The sequence below is a fragment of the Scyliorhinus canicula genome, chromosome 5 (genome assembly GCF_902713615.1).
Source record: "Scyliorhinus canicula chromosome 5, sScyCan1.1, whole genome shotgun sequence".
Taxonomy (NCBI): domain Eukaryota; kingdom Metazoa; phylum Chordata; class Chondrichthyes; order Carcharhiniformes; family Scyliorhinidae; genus Scyliorhinus; species Scyliorhinus canicula.
The window spans coordinates 39,574,601-39,594,687 of NC_052150.1; the positions used below are offsets into that span (position 1 = coordinate 39,574,601).

Consider the following 20,087-nt stretch of genomic DNA (forward strand, 5'->3'; position numbering starts at 1 on the left):
AGGTGGTGGCGGATAAAGAGGGTAGATATGTCATGGTGAAGGGTAGGCTGCAGGGGGAGAAAGTGGTGATGGTTAACGTGTATGCCCCGAATTGGGACGACGCTGGCTTCATGAGGCGCCTACTGGGCCTCATTCCGGACCTGGAGGCAGGGGGCCTGATCATGGGGGGGGACTTCAACACAGTGCTGGACCCCGTGCTGGACAGATCGAGTTCAAGGACGAGTAGGAGGCCGGCAGCGGCAGAAGTGTTAAAGGGGTTTATGGAGCAGATGGGAGGGGTGGACCCCTGGAGGTTTGGGAGGCCGAGGGCGAGGGAGTATTCCTTTTTCTCCCATGTCCACAGAGTCTATTCTAGAATTGACTTTTTTGTATTGAGCAGGGGACTGATCCCGAAAGTACGGGAAGTGGAGTACTCGGCCATAGCGGTCTCAGACCACGCGCCACACTGGGTAGATTTGGAAATGGGGGAGGCGCGAGACCAGCGTCCGCTGTGGCGCCTGGATGTGGGGTTGCTGGCGGATGAGGAGGTGTGTAAGAGGGTCCGGAAGAGCATTGAAAGATATCTGGACATTAATGACACGGGGGAGGTGCAGGTGGGGATGGTATGGAAGGCCCTGAAGGCGGTGATCCGGGGGGGAGCTGATCTCCATACGGGCACATAGGGAAAGGAGGGAGAGACAGGAGAGGGAGAGGCTGGTGGGGGAGCTTCTGGACGTGGATAGGAAATATGCGGAGGCACCAGAGGAGGGGCTGTTGGGGGAACGGCGCAGTTTGCAGGTTAAGTTTGACCTGTTGACCACCAGAAAGGCGGAGACACAGTGGAGAAGGGCGCAGGGCGCGATTTATGAGTATGGGGAGAAGGCGAGTAGGATGTTGGCGCATCAGCTCCGCAAGCGGGATGCGGCTAGAGAAATTGGGGGAGTGAGGGAGAGGGGTGGGAACGTAGTGCAGAAGGGGCCAGAAGTAAATGGGGTTTTCAGAGACTTCTATAAGGAGCTGTATCGGTCAGAGCCGCCGACGAGGGGAGGGGGGATGGAGGGCTTCTTGAACAAACTGAGGTTCCCCAAGGTCCAAGAGGAGCTGGTAGAGGGGCTGGGGGCGCAGATAGGGTTAGAGGAGCTAGTCAAGGGGATTGGGCATATGCAGTCGGGGAAGGCGCCGGGGCCAGACGGGTTCCCGGTGGAATTTTACAAAAAATATGCGGATTTGGTGGGCCCTGTGCTGGTGCGAGCCTTCAACGAGGCATGGGAGGGAGGGGGCTCTGCCCCCGACAATGTCGCAGGCACTGATCTCTCTGATCTTGAAGCGGGACAAGGACCCCGTGCAGTGTGGGTCATATAGGCCTATCTCGCTCCTGAATGTGGACGCCAAGCTGCTGGCAAAGATCCTGGCTACCAGGATAGAGGATTGTGTGCCAGGGGTGATACACGAGGACCAGACGGGTTTTGTGAAAGGGCGGCAGCTTAATACGAACGTGCGGAGACTGCTAAACGTCATCATGATGCCGGCAGTGGAGGGGGAGGCGGAGATAGTGGTGGCATTGGACGCGGAGAAAGCATTTGATAGGGTGGAGTGGAAGTACCTGTGGGAGACGCTGGAACGGTTTGGATTTGGGGAGGGATTTATTAAATGGGTGAAGCTGCTCTATTCGGCCCCGACGGCAAGTGTAGTGACGAATGGTAGGAGATCGGAGTATTTTGGGCTCCACCGGGGGACCAGACAGGGGTGCCCCTTGTCCCCCCTGCTCTTCGCACTGGCAATGAACCGTTGGCGATGGCACTGAGGGGCTCAGGGGGGTGGAGAGGGCTGACAAGGGGCGGGGAGGAGCACCGGGTATCGCTATACGCGGACGACCTGCTGCTATACGTGGCAGACCCAGAAGGGGGAATGCCGGAGGTGATGGAACTGCTAGCAGAATTCGGGGACTTTTCGGGGTACAAGCTAAACTTGGGTAAGAGTGAGGTATTTGTGATACACCCAGGGGACCAGGAAGAGGGAATCGGGAGACTCCCGTGAAGAGAGCAGGAAAGAGTTTTAGATATTTAGGGGTGCAGGTGGCAAGGAACTGGGGGACTCTCCACAAGTTGAACTTCTCCAGGCTGGTGGAACAGATGGAGGAGGAATTTAAAAGGTGGGACATGGTGCCGCTGTCGCTGGCGGGCAGAGTGCAGTCCGTTAAAATGACGGTCCTCCCGAGGTTTTTGTTTTTATTTCAGTGCTTGCCCATCTTCCTCCCTAGGGCCTTCTTCAAAAAGGTGACGAGCAGCATCATGAGCTACGTGTGGGCGCACGGCACCCCAAGGGTGAGGAGGGTCTTCTTGGAGCGGAGTAGGGAGAGTGGAGGGCTGGCATTACCCAACCTTTCGGGGTATTACTGGGCGGCTAATGTATCGATGGTGCGCAAGTGGATGATGGAAGGGGAGGGGGCAGCTTGGAAACGAATGGAGAGGGCGTCCTGTGGCAACATAAGCCTGGGGGCCCTAGTAACGGCGCCATGGCCGCTCCCTCCCACGAGGTACACCACGAGCCCGGTGGTGGCGGCCACCCTCAAGATCTGGGGGCAGTGGGAGGCGACACAGGGGGGAAGTGGGAGGTCTGATGGAGGCACCGTTAAGAGGGAACCATAGATTCATCCCGGGGAACATGGACGGGGGATTCCAGAGCTGGCACAGGGTGGGCATCAGGCAGCTGAAGGATCTGTTTGTAGATGGGAGGTTTGCGAGCCTGAGAGAGCTGGAGGAGAAATTCGGGCTCCCCCCGGGAAACATGTTTAGACATTTGCAGGTGAAGGCATTTGCTAGACGCCAGGTGGAAGGGTTTCCCTTGCTCCCCAGTAGGGGGGCGAGCGATAGGGTGCTCTCGTGGGTCTGGGTCGGAGGGGGGAGGATATCGGACATATACAAAGTAATGCAGGAGGCGGAGGAGGCATCAGTAGAGGAGCTGAAAGCCAAGTGGGAGGGGGAGCTGGGAGAGCAGATAGAGGATGGGACATGGGCTGATGCCCTGGAGAGGGTTAATTCTTCCTCCTCGTGTGCGAGGCTTAGCCTCATTCAATTTAAGGTGCTACATAGAGCCCATATGACGGGGACAAGGATGAGTCGGTTCTTTGGGGGTGAGGACAGATGCGTCAGGTGTTCGGGAAGTCCAGCGAACCATGTCCATATGTTTTGGGCATGTCCGGCACTGGAGGAGTTCTGGAAGGGGGTGGCAAGAACGGTGTCGAGGGTGGTGGGATCCAGGGTCAAACCAGGATGGGGACTAGCGATCTTTGGGGTTGGGGTGGAGCCGGGGGTACAGGAGGCGAGAGAGGCCGGAGTACTGGCCTTTGCGTCCCTAGTTGCGCGAAGAAGGATACTAATACAGTGGAAGGACGCGAGGCCTCCAAGCGTGGAAACTTGGATTAATGACATGGCAAGCTTTATTCAGTTGGAAAGGGTCAAATTCGCCCTGAGAGGGTCGGTACAAGGGTTCTTCAGGCGGTGGCAGCCTTTCCTCGACTTTTTGGCTCAAAGATAGGGTACAGAGGTCGCAGCAGCAGCAACCCGGGGGGGGGGGGGGGGGGGGGGGAGGCAACAACGGGTGTGGTGGGTTATTTACGGTTGTAATGAGGGCAAATTTGTTCGCAGTTCATGTTTGATCTTGATTGTTGCTTTGTTTGTTTTTGGGGAGGGGGGAGGGGGGGAGGGACAACGCGCGCGCGAGTTCGGGCGGGGGGGGATATTTGTTAAGAGGGAATATTTTGTAATATTCTATAGTTAGTTGGGGTAAATACTTTCATGTAAAAAAAAATTTCAATAAAAATCATTTAAAAAAAAAAGAGATGGTTATTTCCTGGCTGTAATGTGTGGCTGAAATGCTACTTGTCACTTAGCAACCAAAGTATGGATGCCATCCAGGTCTTGATGTATGCAGATATAAACTGCATTATTATTTTGGTGGAAAGAAGATGAGCAACCGAAACGGCAAGGCCTAGGACACCGCCATAAGGAACTCCTGTAGAGATATTCTGGGCAGAGGTGATTACCCAACGAACACAACTATTTTCCTTTGTAACTTTTCCTCACATTTAAAACAAATGGATTTCGACAATGTTTCAGTGATGTTTCGAACATAGGACCTTTTGTCTGTAAAGCAAACATGATCTTGAACGCAGATGTAAAGCAGACACGATAACCACCAATACGCAATAGGGCACAAAATATGCGCCTTGGCCAACAGGAAACAACTGCAAAGGTCTGATCTGGATTTGAACCCAGGACCTCTCTCAAGCTTTCGAACTGCAACACCCAGGGTGAGATTCATTGCCCTAGACCAATGAGCTGTCACACTGGGAATGACTCCAACCACTGAAGAGATTTCCTCCTATTCACATTTTATTGGGTCTCTTTAATGTCACACACTGTCAAATGCTGCCTTGCTGTCAAGGGCAATCACACTCATCTCTGGAGTTCAGCATGGTTGGCTATGTTTGGACCAAGGATGTACAAGTTGCACTCAGCTGACAGCTAATCAAATATAAATTTGATGAGATTTGTCATTCCCAGCTGCAGTGACCTGTTGAAAAGTGGTTTGTGTTTCGGAGCGTCGACAACAGCACGGGCTCAATTCCTGTACCAGCTGAAGTTATCCATGGTGGTCCTGCTTTCTCAACCCTGCCCCTCGCCAGAGGTGTGGTGGCCTTCGGGTTAAATCACCACCAATCAGCTCGCTCTCCAAAAGGGGAAAGCAGCCTATGGTCCTCTGGAACTGTGGTGACTTTCATTTCGTTTCACACCACATGGACCAGCAAATCAAGGCGGTGGTTCAGCACCACCTTCTCAAGGTGAACTAGGGATGGGCAATAAATTCTGGCTTAGCTAACAAAGCCCATATTCCTTAAATGAATGAACAATAAGGTGAGTGACATCTTCGCTGTGTGAACTGGAGGCACATACACCTCACTGATACTAACATAAAAGGGTTACTAGTTATTCTGTATTTCTGAGTTGTAAGTTGAAGCTAACTAGTACAATCAAATCTGAAGAGTTCCCTCGTAAAAATGCAAATTAAACTGAGTTGAGTGACTGACGACTAGGGGATTTTCACAGTAACTTCATTGTGGTGTTAATGTCAGCCTACTTGTGACAACAATAGAGATTATTATTGTTAAACTTGCTTTTCCTAAATAACAGGCTTTAAGAAGAAAACTGGAGCATAACTTTGGCTAAATTTCAAGCAGTTCAGCAATCCATTTTACACTTTAATGCAACATACTTTAAACATTTTAGTCACCAAATGAAATAGATTTTTTGACATTTTACCTCCACATTTAAAAAATTGTGACCGATGTGTGTGTGCGGAAGAGAGACAACTAATTATGTACCTGCTATTGCTTTTATTTAACCTTCTAAAAATTTCAGAAGGTGTATGATGCCGAAAAAATATTTTCCCCAATATTGAACAAAATCGCAATTTCAATTGTAAAGCAAGTGCAAAGTTTTCAGTTCCCTCACCTGATTCGCTGACTGAAGATGTAACTATTCCAATTCCTGACACCTGTGAGACATACAGATAGAAGGAGGCAGACAGAAGGCTTTTTGTCATTCTAATATTCTTGATAAAAAATGTAACAAGTTGGATTTTGAAAAGAAACAAAGATTCTTTGGGGACAGAATTTGACAGTATGTTTGGGGAGTGGCGGAGGAGAGAAACAAATTGAGGGCAAGAGGGTTTCTAACTACTTGTCATCTGCCCTTTGGGGAAAGTCAAAATAAGTGAGGGATAAATAGTCACAGGCAATGTTAGTGACTGCACAATAAAGTAGACTGAAGATATAGTGGTCGAGCATGAAACTCAAAGGAAAGGTCGCAGGACAACTGATGGGAGTAAGGATATGGTGGAAGAGGACAAAGAAATGTAATAGCAATAGTGCGCACAGCAAAGCACGTGATGATGGACAGCAGGTAAAGCAAACCGTTGGAAGACTACAAACTCCCACGTGCAATATTACAGGAGACTGACTAATAAAGTATCTCCAAGAATATTTTTGTCTTGCATGCATGGATGTTAACTCCATACATCAAATTCTGGTACTAATGGCAATGCAATATTTAGAGCGGAGTCTTCCGAAATAGGACCAGGAATTTAAGCTGGTAATTTCCTGTTAACTTACTTGTTTACAACAAGGACAATATCATATGCTCGGTGAGAGTTAGGACATGGACAGCAACTTTGGATGACCTCAAGTTAACAGATGGTCGAATGTCATAGAATCATGGAATTTAGAGTTCAGAAGGTGGCCATTCAGCCCATCGAGTCTGCACCAGTCATGGGAAAGAGCACCTTACTTAAGTCTAAGCCTCCACCTGGTCCCCATAATCACACCTAACCTTTTGAACACCGAGGGGTAATTTAGCACGGCCAATCCACCTAACCTGCATATCTTTGGACTGTGGAAGTGCAAACTCCGCAGTCATCCAAGGCCAGAATTGAACCCGGGTCCCTGGAGCTGTGAGACAGCAGTGCTAACCACTGTGCCCCCTTGCCGCCCAGAGGGTGACCAGGAGTTAGAATACTAAAGTCACAAAGGCATGGATAGGAGTTTCAGCAGCAAATGAACTGAGGGTGGAGTCGAACGATATTACAGCAATATGCAATCTTGACAATGGTGTAGATATACGGTCAGAAACTCACGTCAAAGGGCAGCATGGTGGCGCAGTGGTTAGCACTGCAGCCTCACGGCGCCGAGGTCTCCGGTTCGATCCCGGCTCCGGGTCACTGTCTGTGTGGTTTGCACATTCTCCCTGTGTGCAAGTTAGGTGGATTGGCCACATTAAATTGCCCCTTAATTGGAATAAATGAATTGGGTGCTCTAGAATTTTTTTAAAAAGAAACTCACGTCAATGCAAAGCATGATATCACGGCCGAGAATAATTTGGTTTAGCCTCAGTTAGTTGCCGGGGGGGGGGGGTTTGAATGGAATCAGTGGCTGGGGAATGGAGTTTGCGACATGAACTGAAGACAATGGCTTCAGTGTTCTCAATATTTAGTTGGGTGGGAAATCTTTGCCAAGCCAATGCTGGATGTAGGACAAGCAATCTGACAGTTTTGGGACAAGTGAAACAAAAGCATACTTTATTTTTGAAAGTAATTTTCTTTTATACTGGCTTGATTATACATTGGCACTCCTGCAATAAAGGAACAAGATTTAACCTGTAATTTATATAAACCTTCATTCATAATGTTACATTGCATATGTGAAGGCACAATAGGCCCACATAACCAATCTTTTGTTTCATCAAGGATTTAACGCACAGCACAGATCACATGTCAGTAGCCACTTACTGAAATCACCAGCATGATTTCAGAACATCAACAACTAGTCTTTTAAGGTGACAAAAGATATTTTAAGAGCTCAGATTTATGACTGACTTCAGGTTTTCACCTTATGGATACCTTGCACAATTCAGGAGTTACTCAGTTACTATTGAATTCCAGAATTACTCAGCACAGTAAAAGGTTAATTATTTTGCAGGTCCTCACACATACACTCTCTTCCTCCATATCATACCCTCAGATTTGACTTATCGCTTTAATCTTTTGCTAGTTTTTACTGTTAGCTAAATAGATACGCTACTTTTTCTGATGAATTTTCTTTAATATAACTGATACCATGTCAATGTCTTTTCAGTTAGTTAATCACACTGGTGTTTTACTTACATTTTCTGCAGTAATTAGCCTTGCGAGCTCATCTTTGTTTTTTAGCATCAAGTCATACCAGTTTCTTAATAAATTACTTCGCTCCTGAAAACAGAAAGATAAAAAACGGCAAGTTGAACGATATACAGGAGAGTGGAACACCAATAAAACCTTAGCATGGGATAAGCAATTCCCAACTTTGGTCCCAAAATCTACTCTTCAACCCTTATGGGACAAATTACTTTGACCAGTGTTTACCAGAGTCTGACATAATGCCTGGATCTGACAGATACCTGGATCTCTCTCAACACTGGATTGACATCCCTCTCAATCAGCACACCAAATCCTCCTGATCTTTATTTGGACCCATTTTTACATCCATATTCGTCTTCCCACCCTCATTACATTTCCCACCCTCATTACATTATTTACTCATTTTGCATATTTCAACTCAGAGCTAGTTTGAGCAAATCCTTTCATGTTCGGACTCAAAATCATAGCCTCCCATCAGAATAAGGTATATTGAAACCATCCCAGTTAGCAACAGGATTACTCCCCCAACCCCTCCAAATCTATTATACGATTTTCATTCTCCCAAAAAGAAAGTGCACATGACGCTTCATGTACATAAGGCAATCCTGATCCCGACACGCTTCATATGTTGAGTGATCAGAGAATATTGAAAAAGATTCAGTGATCGGAAGACAATAATGGCACAGCAGAATACATAACATTAACAAGTATGCATTCCTATTCCCAAAGAGGGGGATGGGGGGGGGGGGGGGGGGCAAAGAGGGGAGCAGGGCAAAGAGGGGGAGCAGGGGGGCAAAGAGGGGGTTGGGGAGAGGAGACAAGAGGGGAGAAGGAAGGGGCAAAAGCGACCCACTGTCACCCCAGCCGTCCCCACCTTGCTGGTAGCCACTTTCCAGCTCGCTAAGCTGCTGAGAGCCACCCTCACCGCCTCTCTGGCCTCCCGCAGACCGCAATGCGCCACTTCCAACAACTGCTGCCCGCTTGCCGGGTCCATGACCAGGAACAGAGCTGCGCCATCGGCCCCCGATTATGCCTGCGAACGCAGCAGCCGGACTCAGCCCAGCTTGAATACAGCCATGGAGCGGAGCGGGGCCCCGCTGCCGCTTCCAGCACCCAAAGTCCTCTCTGCAACCCCCGCAGCATCGTCCCTAAACTGCCCAGATCGAGGAGACAGCGAGTTGGAGGCAAGAGTAACCCCGCCGACAAAGGGCTCCAGCCAATCTGGCAATGTGACAACACCGCCTCCTGCAGGACAGGAGTAGAACTACATTTACAGCCCCAGCAATGGACAGCATTTTATGGCACTCGCCTGGCACGTGTTGAGGACGGGGCAGGGTGGGCTATAATGTGTCAGGTGACTAGCGGGCCACCTTCAAGCGTGCCCTCAAGCCAACCTCCGTAATATAGTAGCTGAGTGGGTGCTGAAATTGACAGCCCACCTCTCAAATGGATAATTAAAGAATAGTTAGACTAGTAAGCAAGCTTATCGACCAGGATAATATGCTGCCCATGTCGTAATATGGTTGATCAGCAACCAGCCTTCAGAATAGCGACCACAACACCACACAACCCTGCCATCGCAACTTCTGCAAGATGTGCCAGATAATCCACATGATACCACCATTACACGTGAGAACACCGCCCACCAGGTATGCAGTACATACTCGTGCGACTCGGCCAATATTGTCTGCCTCATACGCCGCAGGAAAGTAGGTGTAGTACAATGGCAAGACCGTGTAGACGTTGCGATAATGGATGAGCGGACATCGCGTGACAATCACCAGACAGGTTCCCTTCCTGTCGGGGAACACTTCAGCAGTCAAGGGCGTTCAGCCTGATCTTCGGGTAAGCATTTTCCAAGGCGGCCCTCAGGACGCGCGACAATGCAGAATCGTCGAGCAGAAACCGATAGCCAAGTTCCGCACGCATGAGTACGGCCTCAACCGGGATTCACGTCTCATTACATTCATCTTGCCCCATCTGGCCTGGGCTGGCGAAATCCTACCAACTGTCCCGTCTTGAGACAATTCACACCTTTTTAACCTGTGATTATCCCTCTCTCCAGTTGCACCGTCTGGACCTGTAAAGACTTAATTACCTGCAAAGACTCACATTCAAAGGGCAGCACGGTAACATAGTGGTTACCACAGTTGCTTCACAACTCCAGGGTCCCAGGTTCGATTCCCGTCTGGGTCACTGTGCGGAGTCTGCACGATCTCCCCGTTTCTTTGTGGGTTTCCTCCGGGTGCTCCGGTTTCCTCCCACTGTCCAAAGATGTGCGGATTAGGTGGATTGGCCACGCTAAATTGCCCGTAGTGTTCAAAAAATGTTAAGTGGGGGCTACTGGGTTACGCGGATGGGGTAGATATGTGGGCTTAGGGATAGTAGGGCGCTCTTTCCAAGGGCCGGTACAAACTCGATGGGCTGAATGGCCTCCTTCTGCACTGTAATTCTATGATGCTATGAAAGTATCATCTTGCAACATTGAATTTGTCTATATATGTGTTTGTGGAACCCACCTGTTCATTCACCTGATGAAGGAGCTGCGCTTCGAAATCTAGTGATTCGAAACAAACCTGTTGGACTTTAACCTGGTGTTGTAAGACATTTTACTATAATTCAATTGGCGTGGGAAGACGGGCACCAGTGGGCAGGAGCTATCTGTGGCCGAGATAAAAAAACAGCAGGACGAATGGAACCTCATTCAGGGATGTCCTGTGTGCATTGGAGGCACTCCTCCAAAATGTTACCTCCTTCCTTTCTTGCCACCTAAACCCCCCCGCCAAACCCGCATTTCAGCATCTGCAGAGTTTGGAGCTGCCAAGGCCACTAGAACTGCCAGCATTTTATGGGTGCTAAAAATCCCACTGTCCTATTACAGAGCCGAGGGAATGCTCACTGCTGTCCTGAAATGATGTTCTTCCCTTAACCAATATCATGAAAAATAAACTGCCAGCTCATTATCTCATTGCTGTTTACAGGGCCTGCAAATGGGTTTCCTACATTACAATAATGGGGTTGTTGTGTCAATCAGAAACATAATATCAGCAGCAAAAAATAATTAACTAGAAAACAGTATTCATAATAATAATCTTTATTAGTGTCTCAAATAGGCTTACATTTACACTGCAATGAAGTTACTGTGAAAATCCCCTCGTCGCCACTCTGGCGCCTGTTCGGGTACACTGAGGGAGAATTCAGAATGTCCAATTCATCTAACAAGCACGTCTTTCGGGACTTGTGGGAGGAAACTGGAGCACCCGGAGAACGTGCAGACTTCGCATAGACCCCAGTGACCCAAGCCGGGAATCGAACCCGGGTCCCTGGTGTTGTGAAGCAACAGTGCTAACCACTGTGCTACCTGGCACTGAGGGTGTAAGGAATATATGTTGGGCAAAAGCCCAAATCACTTTGGATTTATAGTGTTGCACTATACATGTTGCATGGAAATTTGGTTCAAGTTCCAAACCACATTGAGTGGTAACTAAATAATGGTAACCAAGTAAATCTTCCACCACGACATACTGGCAGATAAATCATTACTGTAAATGTTTTCTCAATGTTCTGTCAATTCATACCAGCTGACTGAAGCACACATACTGTTAACCAGCAATCAGCTTTTCAGTGAGGAATAGTTGCTGGCTCCTCAAAACGCAAACAACGCTGTACTTTGTGGGCTTTTTGTAAAAAAACAACAAAGCTCAAACAGGCATTATTTATTCACAATGGCCTGAGTATTAAATTAAATGTGAGCAGTTAACGATAGAAAGGATTATTTGACAATTGAACTTTACTTCCTTTTTTAAATGCCCGAAAGTGTTTCGGATATAATTATTACCGTAGAGTTAGACCATTGTAATGGAGACTTTAATCAGATTACTAAAAAGGCGGCACAGGCATTATGAAGAATGAAGGTGGATGTCAAAATCTTTTATTCTTGAAGTGCTTCTCAAAATGCTCACATTCAACATTTTCATTAGCCCTGCGGCTAGCAGTTTTATGCCTTGAAGTGGGGTTGGGAGGGGGGCAAAGAGGGAAGACGGGGGGGGGCAAAGAGGGAGGACGGGGGGGGGCAAAGAGGGAGGACGGGGGGGGCAAAGAGGGAGGGCGGGGGGGGGCAAAGAGGGAGGGCGGGGGGGGCAAAGAGGGAGGACGGGGGGGGGCAAAGAGGGGGGACGGGGGGGCAAAGAGGGGGGACGGGGGGGGGGGCAAAGAGGGGGGACGGGGGGGGCAAAGAGGGGGGATGGGGGGGGGCAAAGAGGGGGGACGGGGGGGGCAAAGAGGGGGGACGGGGGGGCAAGGGGGCAAAGAGGGGGGACGGGGGGGCAAAGAGGGGGGACGGGGGGGCAAAGAGGGGGGACGGGGGGGCAAAGAGGGGGGACGGGGGGGCAAAGAGGGGGGACGGGGGGGCAAAGAGGGGGGACGGGGGGGGCAAAGAGGGGGGACGGGGGGGCAAAGAGGGGGGACGGGGGGGCAAAGAGGGGGGGCGGGGGGGCAAAGAGGGGGGACGGGGGGGCAAAGAGGGGGGACGGGGGGGCAAAGAGGGAGGACGGGGGGGCAAAGAGGGAGGACGGGGGGGCAAAGAGGGAGGACGGGGGGGCAAAGAGGGAGGACGGGGGGGCAAAGAGGGGGACGGGGGGCAAAGAGGGGGGACGGGGGGGCAAAGAGGGGGGACGGGGGGGCAAAGAGGGGGGACGGGGGGGCAAAGAGGGAGGACGGGGGGGCAAAGAGGGGGGACGGGGGGGGCAAAGAGGGAGGACGGGGGGGCAAAGAGGGGGGACGGGGGGGGGAAGAGGGGGGACGGGGGGGCAAAGAGGGGGGACGGGGGGGCAAAGAGGGAGGACGGGGGGGCAAAGAGGGAGGACGGGGGGGCAAAGAGGGGGACGGGGGGGCAAAGAGGGGGGACAGGGGGGCAAAGAGGGGGGACGGGGGGGCAAAGAGGGGGGACGGGGGGGCAAAGAGGGGGGACGGGGGGGCAAAGAGGGGGGACAAAGAGGGGGGACGGGGGGCAAAGAGGGGGGGGGACGGGGGGGCAAAGAGGGGGGGGGACGGGGTGGCAAAGAGGAGGGGGACCAGGGAGGCAAAGAGGGGGGGGGGGGGGACAGGGAGGCAAAGAGGGGGGGGGGGAGAGGGAGGCAAAGAGGGGGGGGGGACAGGGAGGCAAAGAGGGGGGGGACAGGGAGGCAAAGAGGGGGGGGACAGGGAGGCAAAGAGGGGGGGGACAGGGAGGCAAAGAGGGGGGGGGACAGGGAGGCAAAGAGGGGGGGGGGGACAGGGAGGCAAAAGGAGGGGGACCAGGGAGGCAGAGGGGGGGGGGGGGGAGACAGGGAGGCAAAGAGGGGGGGGGAGACAGGGAGGCAAAGAGGGGGGGGGAGACAGGGAGGCAAAGAGGGGGGGGGGAGACAGGGAGGCAAAGAGGGGGGGGGAGACAGGGAGGCAAAGAGGGGGGGGGACAGGGAGGCAAAGGGGGGGGGGGGACAGGGAGGCAAAGGGGGGGGGGACAGGGAGGCAAAGGGGGGGGGGGACAGGGAGGCAAAGGGGGGGGGGACAGGGAGGCAAAGGGGGGGGGGGGAACAGGGAGGCAAAGGGGGGGGACAGGGAGGCAAAGGGGGGGGGGGACAGGGAGGCAAAGAGGGGGGGACAGGGAGGCAAAGAGGGGGGGGACAGGGAGGCAAAGAGGGGGGGGACAGGGAGGCAAAGAGGGGGGGGACAGGGAGGCAAAGAGGGGGGGGACAGGGAGGCAAAGGGGGGGGGGACAGGGAGGCAAAGGGGGGGGACAGGGAGGCAAAGGGGGGGGGACAGGGAGGCAAAGGGGGGGGGGGGACAGGGAGGCAAAGAGGGGGGGGGGACAGGGAGGCAAAGAGGGGGGGGGACAGGGAGGCAAAGAGGGGGGGGACAGGGAGGCAAAGAGGGGGGGGGGACAGGGAGGCAAAGAGGGGGGGGGGGGGACAGGGAGGCAAAGGGGGGGGGGACAGGGAGGCAAAGAGGGGGGGGGACAGGGAGGCAAAGAGGGGGGGGACAGGGAGGCAAAGAGGGGGGGGGACAGGGAGGCAAAGAGGGGGGGGGGACAGGGAGGCAAAGAGGGGGGGGGACAGGGAGAGAGGGGGGGGGACAGGGAGAGAGGGGGGGGGACAGGGAGAGAGGGGGGGGGACAGGGAGGCAAAGAGGGGGGGGGACAGGGAGGCAAAGAGGGGGGGGGACAGGGAGGCAAAGGGGGGGGGGACAGGGAGGCAAAGGGGGGGGGGACAGGGAGGCAAAGGGGGGGGGACAGGGAGGCAAAGGGGGGGGGGACAGGGAGGCAAAGAGGGGGGGGCAGGGAGGCAAAGAGGGGGGGGGGGACAGGGAGAGGGGAGCAAGAGGGGAGATGGATGGAGCAAGAAGGGACCCACTGTCACCCCAGCCTCACCTTGCTGGTGGCCGCTTTCCAGCTGGCTAAACTGCTGTGAGCCGCCGTCACTGCCTCTCTGGCCTCCCGCGGACCGCAATCCGCCACTTCCATCAACTGCTGCCCGCTTGCCGGGTCAGTGACCGGGAACAGAGTCCGCGCCATCAGCGTCCAGCCAGCGGCCCCCGATGTAGGCCTGCGAACGCAGCAGCCCGGACTCCGCCCGGTTGGAATACAGCCGTGGGGCGGAGCGGGGACCCGCTGCCGCTTCCAGCGCCCAAACTCCACTCCGCAACCCCCGCAGCATCGTCCCTAAACTGCCCAGATCGAGGAGACAGCGAGTTGGAAGCAAGAGTAACCCCGCCTCTCAACGGGCTCCAGCCAATCTGGCAATGGGACAACACCGCCTCCTGCAGGACAGGAGTTGAACTACGGTTACACCCCCAGCAATGGACGGCATTTTATGGCGCTTGCCTGGCACGTGTTGAGGACGGGGCAGGGTGGGCTAAAATGTGTCAGGTGGCTAGCAGGCAACTTTGAAGCGCACCCTCAAGCCAACCTCCATAATATAGTCGGTGAGTGGTGCCTAAATTGACAGCCTACCTCTCAAATGGATAATTAATGAATAGTTAGGCTAGTAAGCAAGCTTATCGACCAGGATAATATGCTGGCCATGTCATAAAACCGTTGCCATGATGTGGAGATGCCGGTGTTGGACTGGCGTGAGCACAGTAATAAGTCTTACAACACCAGGTTAAACTCCAACAGGTTTGTTTCAAACACTAACTTTGGAGCACTGCTCCTTCCTCAGGTGAATCAAGAGGTAGGTTCCAGAAACATATATATATAGACCTTGCATCTTTGACTTTGTCTATATGTATGTTTCTGGAACCTACCTCTTCATTCACCTGAGGAAGGGGCAGTGTTCCGAATGCTAGTGATTCGAAACAAACCGGTTGGACTTAAACCCGGTGTTGTAAGACTTCTTACAGTGCTCACCGCAGTCCAACACCGGCATCTCCACATCATAAAATGGTTGATCAGCAAACTGTTCTCCTGAAGGTCCCAGCCTTCAGAACAGTGACCATGACACCACACAACCCTGCCATGGCAACCTCTGCAAGACGTGCCAGATCATCAACATGGGTACCACCATTACACATGAGAACACCACCCACCAGGAACGCAGTACATTCTCGTGCGACTCAGCCAACGTTGTCTTCCTCATACGCTGCAGGAAACGATGTCTCGAGGCGTGGTACATTGGTGAGACCATGCAGACACTGTGATAACGCATGAATGGACATCGCGCGACAATCGCCAGGCAGGCATGTTCCCTTCCAGCCGGGGAACACTTCAGAAGTCAAGGGCATTCAGCCTCTGATCTTCGGGTACGCATTCTCCAAGGCGGCCTTCAGGACGCACAATGCAGAATCGCCAAGCAGAAACTGATAGCCAAGATCCGCATGCATGAGTACGCCCTCAACCGGGGCCTTGGATTCATGTCTCATTGCATTCACCTCCCACCATCTGGCCTGGGCTTGCTAAATCCTACCAACTGTCCTGGCTTGAGACAATTCACACCTCTTTAACCTATGATTATCCCTCTCTCCAGTTGCACCGTCCAGACCTGTAAAGACATAATTACCTGCAAAGACTCTCATTCAAACTATCATCTTGCATCATTGAATTTGTCTACGTGTGTTTGTGGAACCCACCTCTTCATTCACCTGATGAAGGAGCTACGCTCCAAAAGTTAGTGATTCGAAACAAACCTGTTGGACTTTAACCTGGTGTTGTAAGACTTCTTACTATAATACAGTTGGCATGGGAAGACGGGCACCAGTGGGCAGGTTGTTTTCTGTGACCTAGATAAAAAACAGCAGGACGAGTGGAACCTCATTCAGGGATGTCCTGTGTGCATTGGAGGCACTCCTCCAAAATGTTACCTCCTTCCTTTCTTGCCGTCTACACCTCCCCCACCCGCCCAACATTTCAGCAACTGCAGAGTTTGGAGCTGCCAAGGCCACTAGAACTGCCAGCATTTTATGGATGCTAAAAATCCCACTGTACTAGTACAGAAAGAACCCAGGGAATGCTCACTGCTGTCCTGAAATGATGTTCTTCCCTTAACCAATATTGTGAAAAATAAATTGCCAGCTCATTATCTCATTGCTGTTTACAGGACCTCCAAATGTGTTTCCTACATTACAATAATGGGGTTGTTGTGTCAATCAGAAACATGATATCAGTAGCAAAAAATAATGAAACTAGCAAACAGTATTCATAATAATAATCCTTATTAGTGTCACAAGTAGGCTTACATTTACACTGCAATGAAGTTACTGTGAAAATCCCCTCGTCGCCACACTCTTTTTTTCTTTTAAACGCATTCTACTCAAACCTGTATCAAAGTAGGTTACAGCAAATAAACACCCCAGGAAACATTCTTCCCAACAATCAAGTATATAGCTTGTACAGATTCCCCCCCACCCGCCCCCCCCCCCCCCCCCCCCCCCCCCCCCCCCCCCGCGACGAACAGCTCCTCAAACACGGTCACAAACATCCCCCACTTTTCTCAAACTCCCTTGCTGAGCCCCTTAACTCATACTTAATCTTCTCTAACCTCAGGAAGACGTACAGGTCACCCAACCATGCTGCTACCCCCGGTGGCGATGCCGACCGCCACTCCAGCAAAATTTGTCACCGTGCAATCAGAGAGACGAAGGCCATGTCATCAGCCTTCCTCCTCTCCATGAGCTCCGGCTTCTCTGAAACCCCAAATATTGCCACCAAAGGGTCCGGGTCCACTACCTCCTCCACAATCCTGGCTAAGACAGTGAACACTCCCACCCAGAATCTTCCCAATTTTTCACAACCCCAAAACATGTGCGCATGATCCGCTGGCTCCCGCCCACACCTCTCACACTCATCTGCCACCCCCTGAAAGAACCCACTCATTCTCACCCGAGTTATATGCACCCTGTGCACCACCTTGAACTGTTTCAGGCTCATCCTTGCACAAGAGGAGGTCCCGTTTACCCTTCGCAGTGCCTCACTCCATACTCCCCAATTGATCTCCATTCCTAAGTCCGCTTCCCATTTCTCCTTGATGTTCACCACCCACTCGCCTCCCTGCTCTCCCAGCCACTTAAATATATTCCCAATTCTTCCCTCTCCTCCCACATCCGGAAGCAGCAGTAGCTCCAGCAGGGTGTATCCCGGAAATCTAGGGAACCCTTTCCAGACCTTTTGTGCAAAGTCCCTAACCTGTAGATACCTGAACTCTCTACCCCTCGGCAGATCTACTCTCTCCCTTAGCTCCTCCAGACTTGCGAACCCTTCCTCCAAATACAAATCCCTCACCTTGACCAGCCCCACTTCCCTCCACCTCCTGTATACACTATCCATTCCCCCCAGGCTCAAACCCATGATTCTCGCACAGCGACGTTAGCAACGACATCATTTCCACTCTAAAATGCCTCCTCAGCTGATTCTATATCTTCACCGAGGACTGCACCACTGTGCTCCCTGAATACCTACTCGGAGCCATTGGCAATGCTGCCATCTCGTCGCCACTCTGGCGCCTGTTCGGATACACTGAAGGAGAATTCAGAATGTCCAATTCATCTAACAAGCACGTCTTTCGGGACTTGTGGGAGGAAACCGGTGCACCCGGAGAACGTGCAGACTCCGCACAGACAGTGTCCCATTCCGGGAATCGAAACCGGATCCCTGGCGTTGTGAAGCAACAGTACTAACCACTGTGCTACTTGGCACTGTGGGTGTAAGGAATATATGTTGGGCAAAAGCACAAATCTCTTTGGATTTATAGTGTTACACTATACATGTTGCATGGAAATTTGGTTCAAGTTCCAAACCACATTGAGTGGTAACTAAATACTGGTAACCAAGTAAATCTTCCACCACGACATATTGGCAGATAAATCATTACTGTAAATGTTTCCTCAATGTTCTATCAATTCACAACAACTGACTGAAGTACACATACCTGTTAACTACCAATCAGCTTTTTAAAGAATAATATTGCTGTCTCCTCAAAAATCAAACAACGCTGTACTGTGTGGACTTTTTGCAAAAAACAACAAAGCTCAAACAGGCATTATTTATTCACAATGGCCAGAGTATTAAATTAAAAGTGGGCAGTTAACGATAGAAAGTATTTTTTGACTATTGAACTTTAGTTCCTTTTTTAAATCCCTGAAAGTGTTTCAGATCCAATTATTACCGTAGAGTTAGACCATTGTAATGGAGACTTTAATCAGATTATGAAATAGGCGGCACAGGCATTATGAAGGTGGATATCAAACTCTTTTATTCTTGAAGTGCTTCTCAAAATGCTCACATTCAACATTTTTATTAATCCCGAGGCTGTAGTTTTATGCCCTGCAAGGTCCTATTGGGCTAGGAGGCATAACTTCTTTGGGAAGTGGTTCCAGTTTTCGACACTTCCTGTGAAAACGGCACAGTGGTTAGCACTGCTGCATCACAGTGCCAGGGATACAGGTTTGATTCCAGCCTTGGGTGACTTGTCTGCACGTGTTTCCTCCGGGTGCTCTGGATTCCTCCCACAGTCCAAAGATGTACAGGTTTGGTGGATTGGACATATTCAATTACCCCTTGGTGTACAAAGATGTGCAGGTTAGGTTAAGGGATTGTTGGGATAGGGTGGAGTGCTCTTTCAGAGGGTTGGTGCAGACTTGATGGGCCAAATGGCCTCCTTCTGCACTGTAGGGATTATATGATTCTGTAGGGATTCTATCTAACACATTTTCCGATTTAATTTCCAAAACATTCTAGCTCTAATTTTAAGATATGCCTCCTTGTTCTTGATTCAGTCAGCAGAGGAAGTTGTTTCTCCTTATCTACCTCATCAGATTGTTTTCTTGTTTGATACTCCTTGATTAGATCACACCTAAATCTTATATTTGAGGCAATACATGCCATTTAGACAATTTGTCCTCACAATTTAACCTCATAAACCCCAAGGTCATTCTGGTGACTCTGCACTGTCCCCTTTCCAATGTCTCACCTGAGGTGTCATGCCCGGTACTGAACACAGTGTTCCACATAACGGTCTGATCAAAGTTCTAACTACTGGAGCATGATTGTCCCCTTTGGCTCAAGGAGGCTGGAATATAAAGTTAATAATCAATTTGTGATTTAGATTGCTTTTTCAACCCGTTCACTAGCTTATAAGGATTTATGTACATGGGGTGGAATCCACTGTCACACTATTCCTATGTTTATTGTACAGTTTCAAAATTGTTCTTCCCACTGTGACACCAGTACATTGTACTGCACGCTGTATTGCCAAACAATGCAAATGCTCTCATTGGAACATAGAGCTTTGGAGCGGGATCAGGCCATTCGGTCCTTCGAGCTCCTTCAGCCACAACCCAAGTTTGGATCAGAAAAGGACAGTTGTTTGAATGTCAGAGTTCGATGGAAACCATGAAAATTTCACAATCCCCACTATCATAATTTACTGAAATCTGAAGTGAGCACTCTGTCAAGCTATACTGCACCTGATAGGGCAGCACGGTGGCACAGTGGTCAGCACTGCTGCCTCACACACAGCGCCAGGGACCTAGGTTCAATTCCAGCCTTGGGCGACTGTGGAGTTTGTACATTCTTCCCTTTTCTGGGTGGGTTTCCTCCAGTTTCCTTCCACTGTCCAAAGATGTGCAAGTTAGGTGTCCATGCTGAATTGTCCTTTTGTGTCCAAAAGATGTGCAAACTGGTGGATTGGCTACGCTAAATTGCACCTTAGCGTCTAAAGGTTAGGTGGGGTTACAGGGATAGGGTAGGGGATTGTGGCTAGGTAGGATTCTCATTTGGAGGGTCGGAGCAGACTCAATGGACTGAATGGCCTCCTTCTGCACTGAAAATGTTGTGAATTAGGATTGCAGATGCAGAGAGACTGGTCTAATCACTGCAATTATTTGGTCAAACAGATGAAGCATTATGA

The 20,087-nt window shown here is 51.1% G+C and overlaps 1 protein-coding gene across 1 annotated transcript in view; it reads right to left on the bottom strand.

The window, feature by feature from the left end:
* Positions 1–14,457, bottom strand: part of aldh5a1 (aldehyde dehydrogenase 5 family, member A1 (succinate-semialdehyde dehydrogenase)) — a 46,094-nt gene extending 31,637 nt beyond the window's left edge. The window contains 3 exon segments of the mRNA XM_038796951.1: positions 7,699–7,782; positions 14,117–14,245; positions 14,247–14,457. Coding sequence (XP_038652879.1) covers positions 7,699–7,782; positions 14,117–14,245; positions 14,247–14,402 — 369 coding nt within the window. The 5' untranslated portion in view covers positions 14,403–14,457.
* Between the last annotated feature and the right edge of the window lie 5,630 nt (positions 14,458–20,087).